This window comes from Vidua macroura, chromosome 2, assembly GCF_024509145.1.
Source record: "Vidua macroura isolate BioBank_ID:100142 chromosome 2, ASM2450914v1, whole genome shotgun sequence".
In the NCBI taxonomy this organism is placed as follows: domain Eukaryota; kingdom Metazoa; phylum Chordata; class Aves; order Passeriformes; family Viduidae; genus Vidua; species Vidua macroura.
Window position 1 is genome coordinate 100503764 of NC_071572.1, and position 19466 is coordinate 100523229.

Here is a 19466-nt window from a genome sequence, read left to right on the forward strand (position 1 = left end):
TTGTTTTGCTTTCTAACTTTAATGGTTTATCCTGTCAGACTTTTTAACTATTGCTGCACATTGAGCTGTCCACAATGACTCCTAATTATTTTTCTCAGAAGACTGGACTAATTTGGTCTCATCAAATATTTAGACAAAATCATTTCTCCTTGTTTGCATTGCATTTTATCTATTTGCATTTCATCTGCTGTTGTATTATTCAATTCTCTAACTCAATTAGATCTTTCTGGAAATCTCTGTTCTCCACAGTTCTTACTAACCCAAATAATTTCATACTACTGGAAATTCTAATGTTTGACTGTCTGCTTCCACTAATTGATGTTAACCATTGTTTTTAATGTTTGGTATACACCATATGGTTAACTTCTACCCTCCCTGAACATCTTGGTTAATGTCTTGATTATCTGAACCTTTTTTATGAGATAAAATTCTTCAGATAATCAGGGGCTTGAAGAAGGAGTCAGTAGAGCAGAGATCTACTGAGAAATATCAAATACACAGTGTAAACTTTCTTTCTTCCGTTGTTTATAAAGGTGCTAACGTGCTTCACAAGAGCTTCAACACAGCATTTTGTTTGTAGAAAATGCACAGTGTCAGACTCCTAGGGAAATCTTGTCATGGAAATAAGTATAGGGTTCAGATAATGAAATGTCCACATTTTTACATTATAATATTTTGTTTCTCTGAAATGTAACCTTACCGTATGGAACATATTGCTGATCAGATGATGAAAATGTGTATCAATCCTCTTTGGTGGATGTTAGTTTAAATGTGTATTATTCTGGCTTTATGGATGAACTTTGTCATTTGTAACCTGTTTGTGTATGAGATAGTTTGTGTGTGTGTGTGTGTTCTAAATAAGGTGATGTGTGCTTAGGAGCAGAAGAGACAGCAGCAGAAGGGTAGGAGATTAGTGTTTGGCTAATCATGATCTGCCGATTAATGAGGGTGATGGCACAGTGCAGTACAACAAAGAGGTGTGTTTTTGAGCTGTATATAAATTGCTGAGCACCTGGCAGATGTTCCCAAATTTATTTTATTTCTGTTTTCATCAAGTAGAATGTAAAGAATGGACATTAGGTTTTGAGGCCCATTTTGCCCTTTTTATACCATCTGTAGTGCTAAATATATATGTTCCTTTTGTTTTCTTTAAATACGGTTTGTTGTTTTTTTTTTTCACTGTAACTCCTTCCTTTCTCAGGTAGGGTGAATTGTGGCTTCTTGTTTATCAAAGTTATGCTGTATTTCCTTAAAATCTGTTTTCCTTAATGAGAAGGAGCTACTTTTTTAACAGATTAAGAAGTGCATTATCGTTATGGAGGTTTGTTTTTTTTTTCCTAAACTCATGTAATTCCAAATAGTTGTAGAAGTCAGACTGATAACAAACATAGGCTGTGGATGATAGCGAGATGGCTTTGTCATATACAACAAGGGGGAAAAAATAAAAAGCTCTCATTTTTTAAAATTTGTTTCAAAACTGGGAGGTGTTTGTAGTGGTTGGAACTGGTTTCTGAGAGGTTGGTGAAATAACATTAAAGGTTCTATTCACTTTAAGTCACTTGAGTTCGTGCACCAAAAATACATGATGAAAGAAAGCATCTGTCCTCTGTGGTGTTTGCTGCCTAAATAAATAACGTGCCATATGATCTTTCCCAAGGGGAAGCTGAAGAATCCAAACCAGGTCATGAAATAAAATGAAAAATTATCATTACTGGTGTTCAGCTGACTAGCTCAAGTCAGAAACATTCCGTGTTATTAGATACATTTCACTCATTTATGACTTCTTTTTCTTTGTTCATCGCCTCTGCAGCAACTCTTGCAACGTACTTCATACTATTTTATTCGTGTGAGTTCAGTGTCAATAGCCCCAAACTGAAGGATTTTACAGTTTTGCTTTTTTTTTTGGTTGAAGTAGTACAAAATGTCAAAAATTAGAAGGAAGGTCACAGTGGAAAATACCAAGACCATATCCGATAGCACATCCCGAAGACCCAGTGTGTTTGAAAGGCTTGGACCCAGCACTGGAAGTACTGCAGAGGTGAGTTGTAAAAGTGTTCTTCTTTTCCTCCCCACCCCAGCATCTTCTTTTCCAGGATTTATGTGGTGGGAAAGAGTAGCTCACAAGCACCAAATGCTCAGGTGTTGCTGAGGTTAAGTAAAGGTGAAAAGAACTCCTTAACGCATGGATGTTCAACATACTAATACTAGAATTTTCAAATACTGTGTGTTGTGCCAGCTTCTGGATGGAGCAGTGTTACTGTGCATATTAATAATATTTCCACCAGCCTAAATTTTTCTCTGCCAGACCTGATGCTCTTTGTTGATTATTTTTTTTAATCAATTATATTACTGGTGGACAGAAATTACAGATAAATGGGACTTAATGTGGAGTCATTTGTTTGTTCTGCCACACTCACACCAATGGTATTTCCAGAAAGGAGTGTGAAATTCACCCAGTAATGTCTGTCTCTTAGACACAGTGCCGTAACTGGCTGAAGACTGGCAACTGCCTCTATGGGAACACATGTAGATTCGTACATGGCCCTTCACCACGAGGTAAAGGCTATAGCAGCAGTTATAGAAGGTAAATCAAGAACTCACTTTGAATTCTTCACATGCTGTAGGAAAATAGCTTTTGCAACTCTGTCTTTTGTTTTGTTGTTTTTTTTTAAAGTGAAATGCTGTGGTGTGCCTAATTGTGTGTTACATCAATAACCGACTGCCTTATGAAGCTGCTTAAAACAGTTATTTTGGCAATGTGCAGGATTTTTGTGTGTATACAGCTTTAAAAAAATGAATGGTTGACTGGATACAGATTAACTATATGTTACTTGAAATGGGAAGTTCAAGTGCCTTAGTACTTTTTTGTTTTTGGCAGAGTATCACTGCTGCTTTCTGGTATACTTTTCTGTCCTGTACTAAAATGTTGGCTTGCAATTACTTACAGTGGTGCTCACACTCACAGCCCTTCTGCCTTTGCTATGTTGCGTGATGAATGTCTATCCTTTCTCTCATGTTATGAGAAAACTCTTCAAAACATGGCTTTGTGACTTTATCTGTCAGATATTGAAAAATGTCCTGTATTGTAGGGGGAGATCAAAAAAATTACCTAATTTTTCAAAAGAGAATATTTTTTATTATATGTCTCTTCGTATGTCTCTAAAATTTAATTTTTTTTCAACTGTCCTTCGTGTGGCATAGCACGTAACTTAACTGAAACCAAGTATGGCAGTAAGCTCGTAGTGTTCTTGCTATAAAGGACGGAAAGATGTTATTGTTTTAGCATAGTATCTCTGTGAAGGATTCACAATTTACAAACAGCTGTCCTTCATAATGCCAGTATTACCGATAGATTATGGATGGGCACACTGAAGCATCAATGAGTAAAGCAACAAGAGGAAGGCTGGCATGAGGTTAGGGTTCTGTATTTGGTTCTTTTTCCTATTCCTATGGCATACTCCTAGGGTGATCTTGACTTTACTTGTTTGATCTTCCATTGCTTCTAAGGTGGTAGCAGCTGGGATACAAAATACATCACTGAGTTTAATGTTTCTTTTTGTGTGTAAAAGATTTTACTCTGTTCTGCGCTGAATGTTCCAAATGAATAAAGTAAGTGATTTACTGGTAGGGATTAAATTTTAAAATTGTTAAAATGTCATTTTCTCCTTGCTTTCAGTGTTTGGAACACTCAGTGCATAGTTCTGCTTGGTCATTTGAAAAAAAGTGACATTTCTTTTAATGATTAAAGCTGTGTTTCTGCTTCACTGTCACCACTGACATTTAAGAAAAACATTGATTTCCTTCTTATTGCTAACTTTTTTACTAAGACTGTATGAAAACTCAAAGGACAAGTCTTCCTGCTTATTTGCTTGGCACATTCAGAATTTAATAAAGGTGTTCTTAAAAGTAAAAAGGGGGAGGAAGCTCACCACCCCCACACACACCCCAAAACAGACAAATGAAAGAGCTGTGCCTGTCCTCAAAAGTTTCCACTAATAGCTCTTGGCCAAACATAGGAAAAGCTGCTACATAATATGTACATAATAAAATGGTGGCATTTTCATGCCATTTAACATTAGAGAGATTTTCACAAATGTTATCCAGGCATTTCAAATGCAATTTTATTGGCTTCAGGCAAGCCAAACTAATGCTGCTTCTACATCAATTCACTTAAAGCAATATTCTTGTTCAAGTATCTGGGATAGCAGAACAGCAGCATGTCTGCATGTGTTCAGTCACACCTGCCAGGGAAGTCTCATCTGCTTTGCAAGGAGTTGGGTAGGACAAAGCATGTCTTGCTGCCTTTCTGTCTTCATACCTTCTGCCTCAAGTTCCATACCTGCCTGCAGTCAATCCTGTTTTTAATGGTTTTATCTGACCATAATGCCTCCCATAGTTCAAAACATCACCAGACAGTAGGAAAACTTGACTCTGAAGTGTGATAAAGATTTTAGCACTAATGCTGCCTCTCACAGCATGAATTAGAATCATGCTATAAAAATAAAACCTAACGTGTTTTTACATGAAGCTTACCTGATTATGGTATTAGAAATTCAGTATTAGACCTACCAGTCTTCCCAACATCAGAATTAAGGAGAAGCTAACTGTGAGCTCTGTGTAAACATGCTATCCCACTAGGAATTTTGCTCTTTCTGCACTTGCAGATTGTTGGTTAGTTGCTTGGCAGCTTCCTGGCTGGCTCTTTCGTGCGATGGTCAGCATCTGTGCCATTGCTTGGCCCTTTTCTTAGTCTGACTGGTCCTGTTTATTTGGGATCATCACACTGCATTTACAAACCAAACCAAGCCAGCAGTCATACTAGGAAAGAATGTATGGATTTTGAAAGTTTCAAATATGGGAAACTGGAAAATGGGACAGTGTTTCTTAAGCAGTTATAATGTGTACATAATACACAAATACTGGTCGTCTGCCTCTATGCACACATCTGCTCTCACACAGGTACACGGAGATATACTCAGATAGATATGTTGCAAGGTGTGCCTGTTGTTGGATTCTTGTTCCTGACACTGTAATAAGTACAGGAACAAATGAAGGCAGTGTTATGAATGTTCATTTCCTAAATGCTGTTGAACGTGGAGAACTGAACTGTTGCAGGAAGTAATGCTGTTTAAAATCACTTAAGTGCCTTAGAATTTGAAATGAGGAAATTCTTCATCTTAGGCCTTATTTAAAAGATGGGCCCAGCTCAAAATATTAAAAAGAAATTGCATAATGCCTTTTGTGTGAAAGGTTCTGGCAGTTGCAGTCTAGCCACATCATCTTGAACTGCAGAGGTAATTTGTCTTGAACTTCAACAGATCAACTTCAACAGTGAGCATGACCTGGAATAACCAAAGATGCCTTTTGGAGTGGGCTGGTGGAAAGTTATGTAGAAATGAAGCTGTGGTACACATAAAAGAAAAATCAGCTAGTAGACCAGCCAAAGCATCTGAAAACACTCATGGCTTCCTGAGTAATTATTTCTTAAAATTTGACTAATTGTCAATCTTATTTTATTACAGTTTTTGGAGATAGGGTGATTGCCATGACTTTGCTTTGGTGTTCTCCTAAAACTGAAAAAGGCTGACCCACTTACAGCAAAACCAAACAAAAAAATTGTCCAGCAAACCCCAGCCCTGAATGTGTACCTTTTAAATTTATGTGGTTTTTTCACAGCTTTTATAATATTTAAGTAGACTTGAGGAATGCTTTAGCACAATACCTTTTTTCCTGCATGGGAGGAAAGAAAACATTTATTAATTGATGGTAAAATGGTTTGGATACTTTGTTTTTTACTCCAGCCTATAACTTAAAAAAAAAAAAATAGAATGTCAGATGTCACTCTATAAGGTACATGAGCTGCACTCAGTGCATGCATGATCTCTTGCTTTCTCCTTCAGCTAATGGGATTTTTTCCTGAAAGTATTCCTCTCAAGGAACAATATTACAAATACATTGTTGATAATCTTACTGCCTTTTAACTTAATTTTCAGTTTCACTAATCCAAATCCTTTGTATTTGTAGCTTAAATATCATTAAAAATTTAGGTGTTGAATTGCACTTTAATGCTGAAAGACAGCTTATTTGTTGAGATAGCTGGTTGTTGGAATGCTTCAGAGAGTTTTGGTAATGCAAAGAGTTACCTTTTTAATATGAGGGGAGGGGAAAAATACTTTGAATCATAACCTCTCCTAAATCCAGACACTTAAAAGATCATATAGTCATGCATGCAAAGAAGATAACTTATATTTGTATGCTGGCTATTAATTGATCCTTAGTGATGAAAAAAGCAGAGCTCTTCTCTTCTGTACATTTCCTATGATCTAGATTGAGCTGTACTTATAATTTCATGGAGAATTAAATGCATTAAAAATGAGAGCAGTCACTGGTCTTTGTCTCTGTAGGTCCTCATACATTTAACCCCGTGGTGCAGTTTAAAGAATTAAATGTAGGAGACTGTGCAGAGGAGGAAATGGAAAAAAAATTACTTTTTCAAATATGTGCAGATTGAAAATGAAATGGTATTAAATTAAGTTTTTGTATGCATTGTGAAAGTCAGTTTACCCTTTATATATAATGTGACAGGATGAGTGGGAGAAATGACTTTCTCAATGGAAACTGATTCAGTCTGAAAAAAAAAAGAAATGCAAATTTCATTATTCATATATTACAAATAAGTTTTCCAATCCAAAGACAGCATTAGTATCTCTTTATGATTCTTTAGTGTCAACTGATAGGCACAGATGTAGTATTTGTATGCAACCTTTTCACAGAAAAGTCTATAATTACAGCTAACAGCCATCATAGAAGTACTAAACTCCATGTCAAGCCAAATGTATATGAAGAGAAAACTTGTTTTCTTGAACTGAAAGATCATCTGAAACAGTTCCTATATTCCCTTAGCTTAGGAATTTGTTTGAATCATAGAATCACAGAATGGTTTGGGTTGGAAGGCACCTTAAAGATCATCTGGTTCCACCCCCCCACTCCACCAGGTTGTTCAGAGCCCCATCGAGTCTGACCTGGAACACTGCCAGGGATGGGCATCCACAACTTTTCTGGGCAACCTGTGCCAGTGTCTCACCAATGCAATGGTTGTTCTCTTCTAACCCATAAGGGGTGAATGAAGTCATGAATTCATACTAAGAGGTGACAAAATTATAGTAGTGTAGGATGTTCCTCCCACATCACAGTAATATCTTTTACAGAAACTATATCATAAAGGTGCACGACAACCAGAGTTCATCCAGTATTTTGTAATTAAATAATGAAATAGTTATTACTGCAAGATGGAAAATGGAAGAGGCCTCCAAGAGTTCATTTCTGATTCATGTCTTGCAGCAGTGTTTTCCTGTGTAGCAGCCTCACCTGGACCATGGGGGGCTGGTGCTTAGGTTATCTCTGCTTGCAGACTTCATCCACATTCAGAGTTGTGCTTCTCTGTGACTGTCATTGCTAGTCTATAGTAGTTTGAGTCTGCATTAATTGTGATTTTAAATATATATATATATATGTAACATATAGAGACACTTGTATTTATGTACTATATATAAAAGTTGTTGCAGCTTAGATTAAGGAGAAGGCTAAATCTCCAAATATTTGGTAGGAGTGATTGTGAAACACATCGGCATGATGGTCAGAATAAAGTTATTTATTCTGGATGGGAAGCTGATATAGAGTAGTAACTGAGTAATGCCATAAATACATAAAAATAATTTTTCTTCTTAGAGTCCAATCTTGACTTTCTGAAAGGATTGGGATTTTTCTAATGCTTAAGCCCTTTAGAATGGAATATTTTCTTACTCATCCACCTTGCTTCTGGGTAGGATGTTTAGATTTTTCTGGATGTACTAATAAAATAATAATTAAAAGACAGATGATATTCCTTTAAAAATAGTCCCATAGAACTGGTTATATTGTTTTTCTGTATTATACAGGTCACCAGAAAGACCCACTGGAGATCTTCGGGAAAGAATGAAGAACAAACGTCAAGATGTTGAGGCAGAGCCACAGAAACGAAGTACAGAGGAATCATCCTCTCCTGTTAGGGTAAGAGTGGAGTTTGCAGAACTCCAGAATCCCTCAGTAACAATTGGGCAGTGTGTCCTAGAAACCTTATCATTGTGACTTGTAATATTGAAAATGTTTTAAGGAACTGATCATTTTGTACATAGCATATCACACTTTTTTGTTATGAAGTGTCTTAACAATTGTACTGTTTTGCAATTTTGTAGTGCTTTCTTGTCTTTTGGTTCCCAAAGATCTTATAAACCCCACAGACTTAAAATGTGTTATAAATACTGATAAACAAGTATTTAATAACAGTGCAGACTCTTTGATTATTACCAAGAAAGTATACTAACCATTCTTTCAGTCGTCCACTATTTTTCCCCCAACACTTATTCATATCCCTTGTATACATGCATCCTGACTTAAGTTGTTCACCCCAAATTTGCTTTTGACGAAACCATGCAGTTAAAATTGTGCAGGTTCATTTTGCCTTCCTCCTCATTTACTCATCAGGCACCCCAACTGGTCTATTAGTGGATTTTGCAAAAAATTCATTATTATTCTTATTTTGTAAACATCTTTCTGCAACCCTGTGGCCCTCAAATATCAACATTTAATTATTTTTAAATTGTGTTATCTGTTTCTGATGTTACAAATAGGGACAGAGTTCATACTGTGACCCTGTACCTGTGTAGCAGTAGCACCACTGTGTTCCTGTTTAAGATGATCTTAATATGAATATTTTTTTAAAGGTTTTATTTGTAAAACATCAGTTTTACTTCTGCAGGTATTGACAATGTTCGATCATTTCCTCTTGGTCTGTTCTTATTTGCTGTGTAAAATGAATTTCATATGTCAGCTGTAAATATATCAGCAGCAGCTGCTATCATTAAATTTAACAGAATGGCTTACCTTCCAATCATGTTTTCAGTTGCTGTTAATTTTTGTAAACTCTCAATCTTTTTACTGAAATGTGTTTCTTTTATTTTCTAATAGTTTGAATAAACTGTTCAGTTATTGAGTACATGGTTGGTGGGAAAATTTTTTTTTTCCAACCGTCATTAAAAATTTGCTGTAACTTCTGTCCTGGTGCCACTCTAATTTTGATGTAATTCTTACTTTGGGTTAGTTAACCTTGCTTTTTATAGTGTTCTCTTAATGTAATAATAAAATATTCTTAAACAACTAAAACCCAAGTGAAAGTGAACTGGAAGCAAGAATCTAAAGGAATTGGCGAATTAGTGTTAACCTATCAAAGAACTATTTATAGATTAAGCACACAGCAGAGTAAAAAATGCTCTGCTTCAATCACATAAAATGGAAGATTGAGGAAACAGCTGAACTTTTGTTTTAGTTCCATGGAGGCAACTCTCAAAATACAGGATATCAAAGAAAATGTTCTGGAACAAATAGATGAAGAGGGACAGTCGTCAAGAGTTGCTTTGCAAAGAACCAGAAAATATCTTAAAGGACAGAAGACTCAAGTGACTGAACTGCTAAGAAAAATCTTGCTCCATCGGTGGAGCTGCTGTTATGGTGGAGATCTAATATGTGATGTTTCCATATTTTATTAAAGCTTTTGGGGTAACAGCAGAGCTTGATAAGAAAACTTTGAAATAATGAAAGGTAGCTTGTTCCATAAGAAGTTTCATAATTTTGGTTAAAAATAAAGAGACTGATCAGAAACGTTCCTGCAGACAAAATCTGTGCTTTACCAGACTATGATGGAGGGTAGTGGTTAAGAGAGAACTGGCTGATGTAGGTCAAACCTGTTTTGAAACAAGACTTCTGAGGCATATGTATAGATAGTCAAAGAATAGAAGGTATAGTATTTTAGGTTTAGAACCCAGCTAAGGGAAAAATTTTAGATTAATTTGAAATTGAATTACACCGAATGCTATTGTAATTCATTTAAAGAACTATAATTTTAAAGAATGTAGAAAAAGGTTGGACATCCCAAATGCCAAACTTTGCAGAAGATTTGAAAACAGTACTTGGGATTACTGAAGTCTGAGGAATGCCACAGGGGTTGGGAAAGATAGTTTTTGGCAGTACAATGGCAGATGAAACTTGGTGTTGGCAATGAAGAAAGTATTTAAAACAAAAAATGAACGAATTTTTTAAAAGTAACTGAAACCATGCAGTAGAAAAATAAGTTATTGTGGACAGCTCAATGAAACCATGTGTTCAAAGTGAAGTCACAGTTGTAGAAGCAAATATTCAGGTATATATAAAAATTGAATAGAAAATGATTGATAATATGCTGTAGAAATTCATGGTCTAGTTTTATTTGAAATGCTGTTTGGTTGTCATCACCTGTATGCAAGAAAATACAGTCAAAGGTCTTGAAGTGGGCAAAGAGGTGAGAAATAAACTGGAGAGAAGAAAGGACATGGGCTGAATGCATATAATGTATGTTTGAGAGAATGTAAGTTAGATGCGTCATATTCGTACTTTATACCAGTAGAAAGAGTGGCAAATTTGAAAATTACAAGGGGAAATGTTATATAAAACAAATCTACCTGGTTGCCAGAAGATAGACACACAAAGCTGAATAGGTTCCACAAGAAGCTAAGACAGTATAACCAGTATAAAATCTTTTCAGAAGCGATTTTTTATTCTTTGGAGACATATCTAGTACAATATGTATGTATTTAGGAAGAAACTTCCTATATTGGCAGTTTATAGACTATATCCCTTTTTATTTCTTCATGTGTTGTACTGTTGTTTGCAGAGAGAATTTGCTGTGCTGTGTGGACGCCTACATTGAATGAACTCAGTTGTTTTTGTGTTTCTTGGATTTGTGTTTGGAATTACTTCAGCATTTACGTTAGTGTATGAATCATAATACAGATAATTAGTTGAGGTTCCTGCTGTTTATTTAGTTGAAAATTTTTATTTTAAATAATATGAGAAGACAGTTACATTGGTGTGTATGAAGTCTTACTGAAGTCTTAACCTGGAAGGTGTGTGTGATTTGGGAGAAAGTGGGAGGAGCTTAATGTACATTTAGGAAGGTTTTTGTAAGGAATGTGTATCACTTGTTTCATATCTGTGGATTTTGTCACTGTAGCTTTTAACTATTTCCACTGGAAATAGGACTCAGCATTGTCCATTGTCTTCCATCTCTGAAATGGGAACAAATACCTCTTAATGTCAGGGGAACTTCAGATTCGTTTACTTATGTGTTTCTGTAGTGTGATAGTAGTTTACACTATAAAGATATTATACCTAGAGCAAAGTAGTACTGTGCTTGCCCAAAAGGTTGTAGCTGTAATATGCATAGTTTACTGTAGGTTTAAAGGAGTCTGTGCTTTGGAATGAGTTTATTTTGCTGCATGTATGTGTGCAAGGTTGAAACCAAGATTTCTGCTGTGTGAGAATTGTAGGTTCTCCTGTATTGTATCAGTCTTTTATTCTTTCCATCAGTGTTGGCAAAGTAACACTTCTTGGCTAGGAGCATGTTTTAAGATTGGATGAGTCCTTTTGTGCTTGGCCAGGCTTTTCTGGCAGTAGAGGGAAATTTATTCAAGTAGACATCAAGTCTTGTGCTGTAGAGTGCTGATCACATGCAACATAGAACTTCAACTTGAATAGACATTAAATTAAATAAAATCGCACAGAAGTCACCCATAATAATTTTTCCCTTTCTTATGTGGCATCTCTCTAAACATAACATGAAACTGTAAAAATCTATCCAATACCTGCTATGTTTAGCTGTGAACATATACCTAAAAACAGTGTAGACAAAGTCTAGTAAATCATTGTTTCCTCTTAGGACATGCTGCAATTTTTTTTAGTAAATAAATATATAATTATGTAGGTGTAATGTTTCTCATCTAGTAAATGGTATTTTTTCAGAGTCTGCAGAGAGAGTTATCAAGACTGAATATTCAGCATCTTCAGGTGCAAGTGATAGTCATGCTATTGGCCTTTAGGAATTTAACTTAATTTATTCTTGGCTTGTTAAGGGAGAGACAGAAAGGGTCTGTAAGGATATGGAGGAAATATTTCATTCCCATAGTATGAGGGAATCAAATGTGTTACAAGTGTAACAAGTAAAATAAAAGGAACATGTTGAAGATTTTTCAGTGAGAAAAATTAGGTATGTGTTCTAAATCATCATAACTTAAATTCTTGATTAGCATGCCCCAGGAAAAATATACTCAATTTCTAAACTGATATTTGTTTCTCAAGATGCAATGTTGTCAAAAATCTTTTTTTCCTGACAACTAAACAACATTAATGTAAAATACTCTGCTTCCCCTATAGTCAGTATTTTATTTTGATAGCTTTTCTTGTTCTCAGTTCTTCTCTAGAAATATGATTGTGCTACTACCGAATCTTTCCACTGAAAGGAGAAAATACAAGCTCTTTCAAGATGCTTGTATTGGCTTGTAAGTTTGAGGAGGTAGGCATGATGCATACAGGTTGTGTAGTATTTTTAACATGGGTTGTTAAATTGAACTTGAAGCATTGACTTGCTCCACCTTCTTTGATGACAAGGTATTTGATGAATTGTCTTTGGGAGATTTTTTTAAATCGGCATAGAGAGGTTGTCCTAGTGTTCGTATTTCTGTTTGCTAGTAAGAGCTACTGTTGAATTAATAGAAGCTAGTATTCATATTTAAGAAATTATGGTTTTGTTAGTTTATGTTATAGGACTTAGTTTAAGTATATGGCAGAAGTATACAGCTCGGTAAAACAGCTGTGGCCTTCATGGAGGGTGGGCTAGAAAAATAAGAACAGTCTTCCAAAAGAAAAGAATGATTGAAGGGAAGGCTTGTTATACTTAGAGATTTTCAGATCTCATCAGAGTAGTTTTCTTTTAAAGTAATTTGCTTTGGGGCATAGTAGAATTCTGGCCCTTAGACTGAATGTCTTTAGTGCATGTTGAGACAATGGCTTAGTGGATGTAGACTTGTCTGCAGTTGATGTCAGCAACCAACATAACTCAGTAAGTTGTGACCTTCTGTATAATTTTAGAGATTTTCATCATTAAACTAGAGATAAGTTTCTAACATTGTTGCTGAATAAAAAGGAATAGTTGAATTTTACTCATTTTTGAGTGGCTGTCTGCAATTTTATTTTGTTTCCTTAATGTGTTTCTAAGGTGATGTTAAGGTTTTAAATTAAGATCTAAGTCCCAGTAAGGAATAGCTAGTGAAATTCTCAGGCATCTCCTTTTCTTGGTGTTTCTCCCACATACCAATATGAAAGAATCCCCAGAAAAACAAAAGAGGGCACTATGTGAGCTGAGAACAACAGGACTATGGGACAGATTTTGCTGTTCTGGTTTCCTATTTAATATATTAACCTGAGATACTTGTAAGCTTGAATTTTCTTCTTTTGCTAGTAGTGAGGAAACTTCGTCCTGTATTCCACTTGAGCCCAGGTACATCATACAGAGAATGTTGCTTCAGCAGATGCTGAGGTGCAACTATGTAGCTTTATACTGGAATTTAGCAAGGGCACAAGAGCAGCACAGCATCATTTGACTTGAAATTATCTTTTTTTCTTGTAAGCATAGTCTCTGGCTTTCTTAGGTGTTCACAGGACCATCCACCATATGGGAAATGGGTGCTACTGCATTAGTTAGACTTGTCTTGGAGACAGTGAAAGTCAAACACAAAGCTGTCAATGGAACTTGATTCGATTGTGTTGCTTTAGAATTTTTTCCCCTTCTGCCAGCCAAGGGTCTCTGGGTTTATTTATTATCTCCTGTCCCCACCCCCCCGCCCCCATTCTTTATCCTCTGAAGAGCTAAATGGTTCCACTTCTGAGGCTCATCTGCCTTGCCTGTAAATATTCTTATTTACAGCCGAGAATTCTTGCTCAAGCTGTTAAAGTTATACTCTTTAAATGTTCATTAAACTTCTGGGCTTTAGAACTTAATCTCTTCTTTCGGTGCCTACTTGCCCTGCCTTTAAGCCTTCCTATTTTATGAATCCTTTCTTCTCTTTTCCTCATCTGCTATCTGCATTCTGATTATGTGAAATTGCATTAGAACATGTAGCCTGTGGAGTCTCTGCTTGTTTAGGAAGATATTTGTTCAACAGGCTAAAGGGGAAAATGCTTTTTGTACTATGAAAAAATCCCAGCCAAAATACCATGTAAAATACACCTGCTTCTTCAGGCTTCTTTTAAAATAAAGTTGTTTACTCTAATGTGGCATTTTTTTCCTTTATAGAAAGAGTCTTCACGAGGAAGACATAGAGAAAAGGAGGATATCAAAATTACAAAGGAGCGAACACCAGAAAGCGAAGAGGAAAATGGGGATTGGGAAACAAATAGAGAAGGTACGTATAAGGTATTGAACTGACAGTCCCCTGACACCTTAAAGAGCTGTGAGATTTCTGAGCTCTGTGCCAAGTGGAATGCTTCAAGATTTACTTTCTAAGCAGAATACTTTCATACAGTAGCTGTTAATATTTTTTTTTTTGAGGAGAACTAACAAGTTATTTGAGTTGGACTGCTACAGTGGTTAAATCAACTAGCTTAAAACCACAGGCTTTTTTTTTTTTTCCTCTTTTAACCACTCAGGCAACAAGGAATTTAGGTATAGTCTACTTCATGGTGAATCTTTCACATTAAGGTCACTAAATGAATCCAAGTTGCATCTAAAGTAATTTTGGAACTTGTCAGTCTGAGAAGAAAGTGCAAATCCTTTGAAATCAAAAGTCAGCTGTTTTTGTTGCATAATTTGTAATGGTGTAAACTGTCGCTATCAAGGTTTCCATTAGAATGCATATAACAATGGTTGAAGGTGGACATCAGTGACATACTTATGTTCTAAAAATACTTGAAGAATGCTAAGTGTCTTGCATTACCTTTGTAGTCACTTCTGTATGAGTTGGTGGATGGGAGTTTTTGGGTTTGGAGGTACTTTAGTACTTATTGGTGGTTTCATTTTTGCTGAAACATCACTGAACTGTGGTGTTTCTGTCGTTTTCTAAGCATCTGTTTTTCAGAAGTAGTTAAAATGTTGCAAGAAAAAAATGGCAGCTCTGATCCCATCTGAGGGAATTCACATATAATGAAGATATTTGCAATGAAGTTCACTGCAGGTTGTAGGAATGAGCTCCTTGGAAATGTCAATAACTAAGGAGCTTTTCAATACACTGTGTGTTAAAAGTGTTGCAGGTCCTGTTTTGCTGTGTCTTAAGCACAATACATGGAATGCATTTGGAATGGAAAAGTAGCCAATATATGTATTCACTCATTTGTAGACTTTTTTTTACACACTTTTAAGAAAAATTGATCTCTGGCATGTATACATGGAAATAAAACCTGACTCAAAAAAGTTTGGAACATAGAAACCACAAGGTCTATATAAACATATGGTATGAATGTGTTAAGTCTTAGACAGTGAGACTTTTCATCTTGAGAACTCAGCTTTTTTTTTTCAAAATAGTGTCAATTGTCGGTATATGGATGAAGGAGAATTACTGTCTGTTCATTTCTACTGAGTGCTATATAAGTACATGGATAGACTGGAAAGAACCTATGCTACTGGGAACTGCACCTTTCTCTGGACTGTTCCCATGCATTCGTGACACATGAAGGCGATTTGTAGACTGAGTGTAGTTATTGCAAACCCTTTTATGTAGTTCCCATATGTAGGAAGGGAGTAAAAACTAATAACTTTTTAATGAAGTTGTCATTTCTCTGACAGATATTTTCCCAAAATGCTTTTTGAGTATTAGACTTAAATAGCCATAAACAAAATTAATATAAGCAGAGTGAGTAAATTCAATTTTCAGTAAGATTTCAGTTGCCAGGTTGGAAACTTAAGATATTAACTGTCCATGACTTAATGAAAATATGAGAGAAATAGCACTTTTTCTAATGTGAAAACCAAAGAGTGATAATTTTGTAAAACCAGATGTAAACTCTTGAAGTGTATGTTTATCCAGTGAAAGGGTTAATACAGAACTCTTCTCTTATTTTAAAATCAGTGTTTACATTAATTGTAATTAAGTGTTTCAATTGATTTGTAAGACACTGTATTAAATAAACCCCTCTAGTATTGTGCATCACTGTATGAATCTGTTTCATGTTAGTTCCCCAGTTAACTACTGCTCTACATGTATTCACTCCTTGTGACGACACAGTTTTAATTTTTTTTGTTATTTAAATATGAAGTGGTTTACTGTTTTTCCCTTGCTACCTCAGATGAATGTCCATTAAAGAAGTTAAGGTGTTATTTTTAATGAAGTGTAAGAGTTTAACTTCAGGTTGTATGGAACTAACTGGAATTACTTCAGGTTTGCATACAGAATTGGAGAAGAAATTTGGCATTCATTCCTTGGTCCATTCATGCAGTGCTTAAAGGTCATGGAAATATTTATGGTTGCCATCTAGTATGCTAAATCTTACTGTTGTATTTTTTCATAAGAAATTGTCTATTAATCTATTTACTTTTTTTTTTCTTCAAATAAAGACTCTGATAATGGAGATGTTAATTATGATTATGATCATGAGCTGTCTTTGGAAATGAAGCGCCAAAAGATTCAGAGAGAACTCATGAAATTGGAGCAGGAAAACATGGAGAAACGAGAGGAAATAGTAATTAAAAAAGAGGTTTGTATTATGTAAACGTGAAATAAAAAAAGTCATCAGCCACTTCATAGGGTTCTATGAAGGGTTCTAATTGTTTCCCAGAAGACTTTAAAGTTTTTGGGCTACCAATGCACTATTGTGTTACATGATAGGAAATAACTGGCACCTATGTAATTAGTATGTGACTTCAGTACTTGAAGTGAGTATCTGATCAGTCATCCAGCACAGTAACCAAGTTTTCTTCTTTTTGAAGTCAGCTATTAAATGAGTAGGATTTAATGCATTTTAGTGATACAAAACTAGTAAGATCTGTAATGGAGAAGATAGGTAAAAGAAAATACAAGGCATTTCCCAATCTCATTTTCCAGCTTGCCTTGTAGTAACAGAATAGAGTGACAGAGACAAAGCTGTAGGTGTTAGAAACTCTAACATTTTGGGAAAGACTGAAAAAAAAAAATCCTCTAAGGTCTTTCTTTTTCAGACAAATGTGAGTGAGTTAGTTAGTGAGCATATTGATTTTAAACCTTAAGTTACAGCTTTTGTAACGTATTACAGAGTGCATCACCTTCTCTTCCTCCTGCACTTTATCTATTGTCTTCCTTTTATGCTATTCTTTGCAAACAATGTGATGAGGTTGAAGTAGAGATGTACATGGTTCTCATACTCTCTCAGTTGCTGAATTTACATGTTTGACACACATATCAGCATACAGTTACACTTTTGAGCATCAGTATCTTACTGGTTAATTTTATTCTTTCCCTCAAGATTTCTCCAGAGGTGGTTAGATCTAAATTATCACCATCACCACGAAAGTCCAGCAAATCTCCAAAACGAAGATCCAGTCCCAAATCATCATCTTCAGCTAATAAGAAAGATAAGAAAGCATCTACTGTGTCTTCACCACTTTTGGAGCAGCAGAGGTCAGTATGTAGGTGCATCTTTCAAGAGAGTGAGAACAGAGAGCCACACTTACATTTATTACTGGAGTTTTCATAAATAATATTTTTCATCTTCCTTCCTTTCAGTGCCCTTGATTACATAAATTTAGGAGAAGATCTCTAAATCGTGCATTGTGAATCATCTTATGCAGATAATTGTCATATGGATGTAGTTTTCAATTGATTATTTTCATGGTTTACAAGCAGATCTTTTCTCTTTGAATCTCCAGAAGCTTTGTGAGATGATGAGAAAATAGAAACCATTGAAAAGTGGAAAACACTTTTGTTTGAAATGCTGCAGCCTGTGAGGCAGCCTCTCTAAATTGAAGTGGTTAAAATTTGACCAACTGCACATTCTGTTGGTATTGTATATTACTGTTTAAGATATAATGTGCGACTTTCAAGGCAGGGAATTTCTCAGAATTCAGGAGAAGATAAGAAGTGAGGGATGTGGAGGAGCAGGGAAGAATTAAGGATAAAATATCACAGGATTTTAACTGGATGCTGTGCCACCAGACTCAATCTCCAAACCTGCTTCTAAAGTTCTTGCTGGCCACAAGACATTTTGAGTTGTTGTTTGCAGCTTTTAGATATGAAAGAAATGACTGCAGCAATGTAACCAGACACATCTGTGTTTGGTAAAATCCCCTATTTAACCTATTTGTTAAAATCCCCTTTTAAATAGGGGTAGAAGGACATTGTTTCTGCTGCAGGAATGGTACAGCATGTGCTGGTATACTACTGACATATGCAGTGATACCTAGTTGATAGGATTTATCTTAGTGGTAAATTATGCGGAAAATACATAATGTTTCATATTGTGAGATGCATACTCAAGAATGTTTAGATGCTTCATCCGGTCAGGTAGTTAACATTAAATTGAAAACATGAGTAGTTCGTTCAAGTAATTTTGTGTATGTGGTTGGGATATTGCATTGCAGAAATGGGAGTATAAACAGACAAGGTACTGTATGGTTTTTGTCTTCTGATGTACACAGTTCATGTAAGGGCATTTTATCTTTGAAAACTGGTTCTGTCTGAGCAAGAGCAATTCCTATTTTTGTTCACTTCCGTAGGAAAAAAAGGCTATAAATTGAGGAGCTCAACATAAATTTTTACCATCTCTATTCATCTTTCTGTCAAGTTCTGCTGTTGAATGGTGCTTGCTAAGGGAGTTGGTAAATCCCATCCTAAAAGCCTCCAGGCCTTTTATGTTACAACTTTCCTGTCAGCGTCTGAGAAAATATTGTGTGAAATAGTTGTCAACTCTTCATTTTTATACCCCCCCCCACCCTATTAATTTTTCACTAGGAGTTCTAAAAGTACCCAGAGTAAAAAGAAAGGTCCTCGTACCCCTAGCCCTCCTCCTCCGGTACACGAGGAAACTCCCCTGGGGAAAAAACACAAAGAAAAACATAAAGCAAAAGAACGTTCAGAAGAAAAGGCAAGGGACGTGAAAGAGAGAGGGCGTGACTTTGAAAGGCACAAGGAAAAAAAAGAGAAGCAGAGGTAAGTTATGTTGCATTACGGGCTTTTAACTGTAACCTTGCTTTTAAAATTATCTTCTATAGAACACTGAATAATAAGGGTGGCATCACATACTTTGCCAACAACCTTTCCAGTACTCAATGAAGTATTTTCAGTGTGTTATGTAGATGGATTGATAGACTATAACTAACAGATTGGTAGGTTTTAATTGCATAACTTCGTAAGTTTGTAAAATGCTCCTTAGAAAGCTTCATTACTTCTCAAGAATTTGGATCTTCACCAGTGGAACAGGTTGTTTGCCAAAACCTTTATTGAAGTCATTCACTGGTCTGATTGTATGCTTTTCTGAAAAGTTGGCAGTGTGCATTTAAACGCTTCCTAATCTTCAAGTAGGTTAAAGTCAAAGACTACTGACATTTTAGAATTGCTTCACTTTTGCATATATACGTATTTATATATTAAAAAAAA

General features: G+C 35.7%; 1 protein-coding gene across 3 annotated transcripts in view; it reads left to right on the plus strand.

The window, feature by feature from the left end:
- Positions 1–19466, plus strand: part of ZC3H13 (zinc finger CCCH-type containing 13) — a 45895-nt gene that overhangs the window by 4028 nt on the left and 22401 nt on the right. For 2 of the 3 annotated variants that reach the window (XM_053969907.1, XM_053969909.1), the window contains exons 2-8: positions 1913–2038; positions 2475–2584; positions 7938–8049; positions 14201–14309; positions 16454–16593; positions 17338–17492; positions 18822–19019. In XM_053969907.1, coding sequence (XP_053825882.1) covers positions 1922–2038; positions 2475–2584; positions 7938–8049; positions 14201–14309; positions 16454–16593; positions 17338–17492; positions 18822–19019 — 941 coding nt within the window. In that variant the 5' untranslated portion in view covers positions 1913–1921. The remainder of the gene's footprint in view (positions 1–1912; positions 2039–2474; positions 2585–7937; positions 8050–14200; positions 14310–16453; positions 16594–17337; positions 17493–18821; positions 19020–19466) is intronic. The other variant, XM_053969908.1, reaches the window with a different exon arrangement.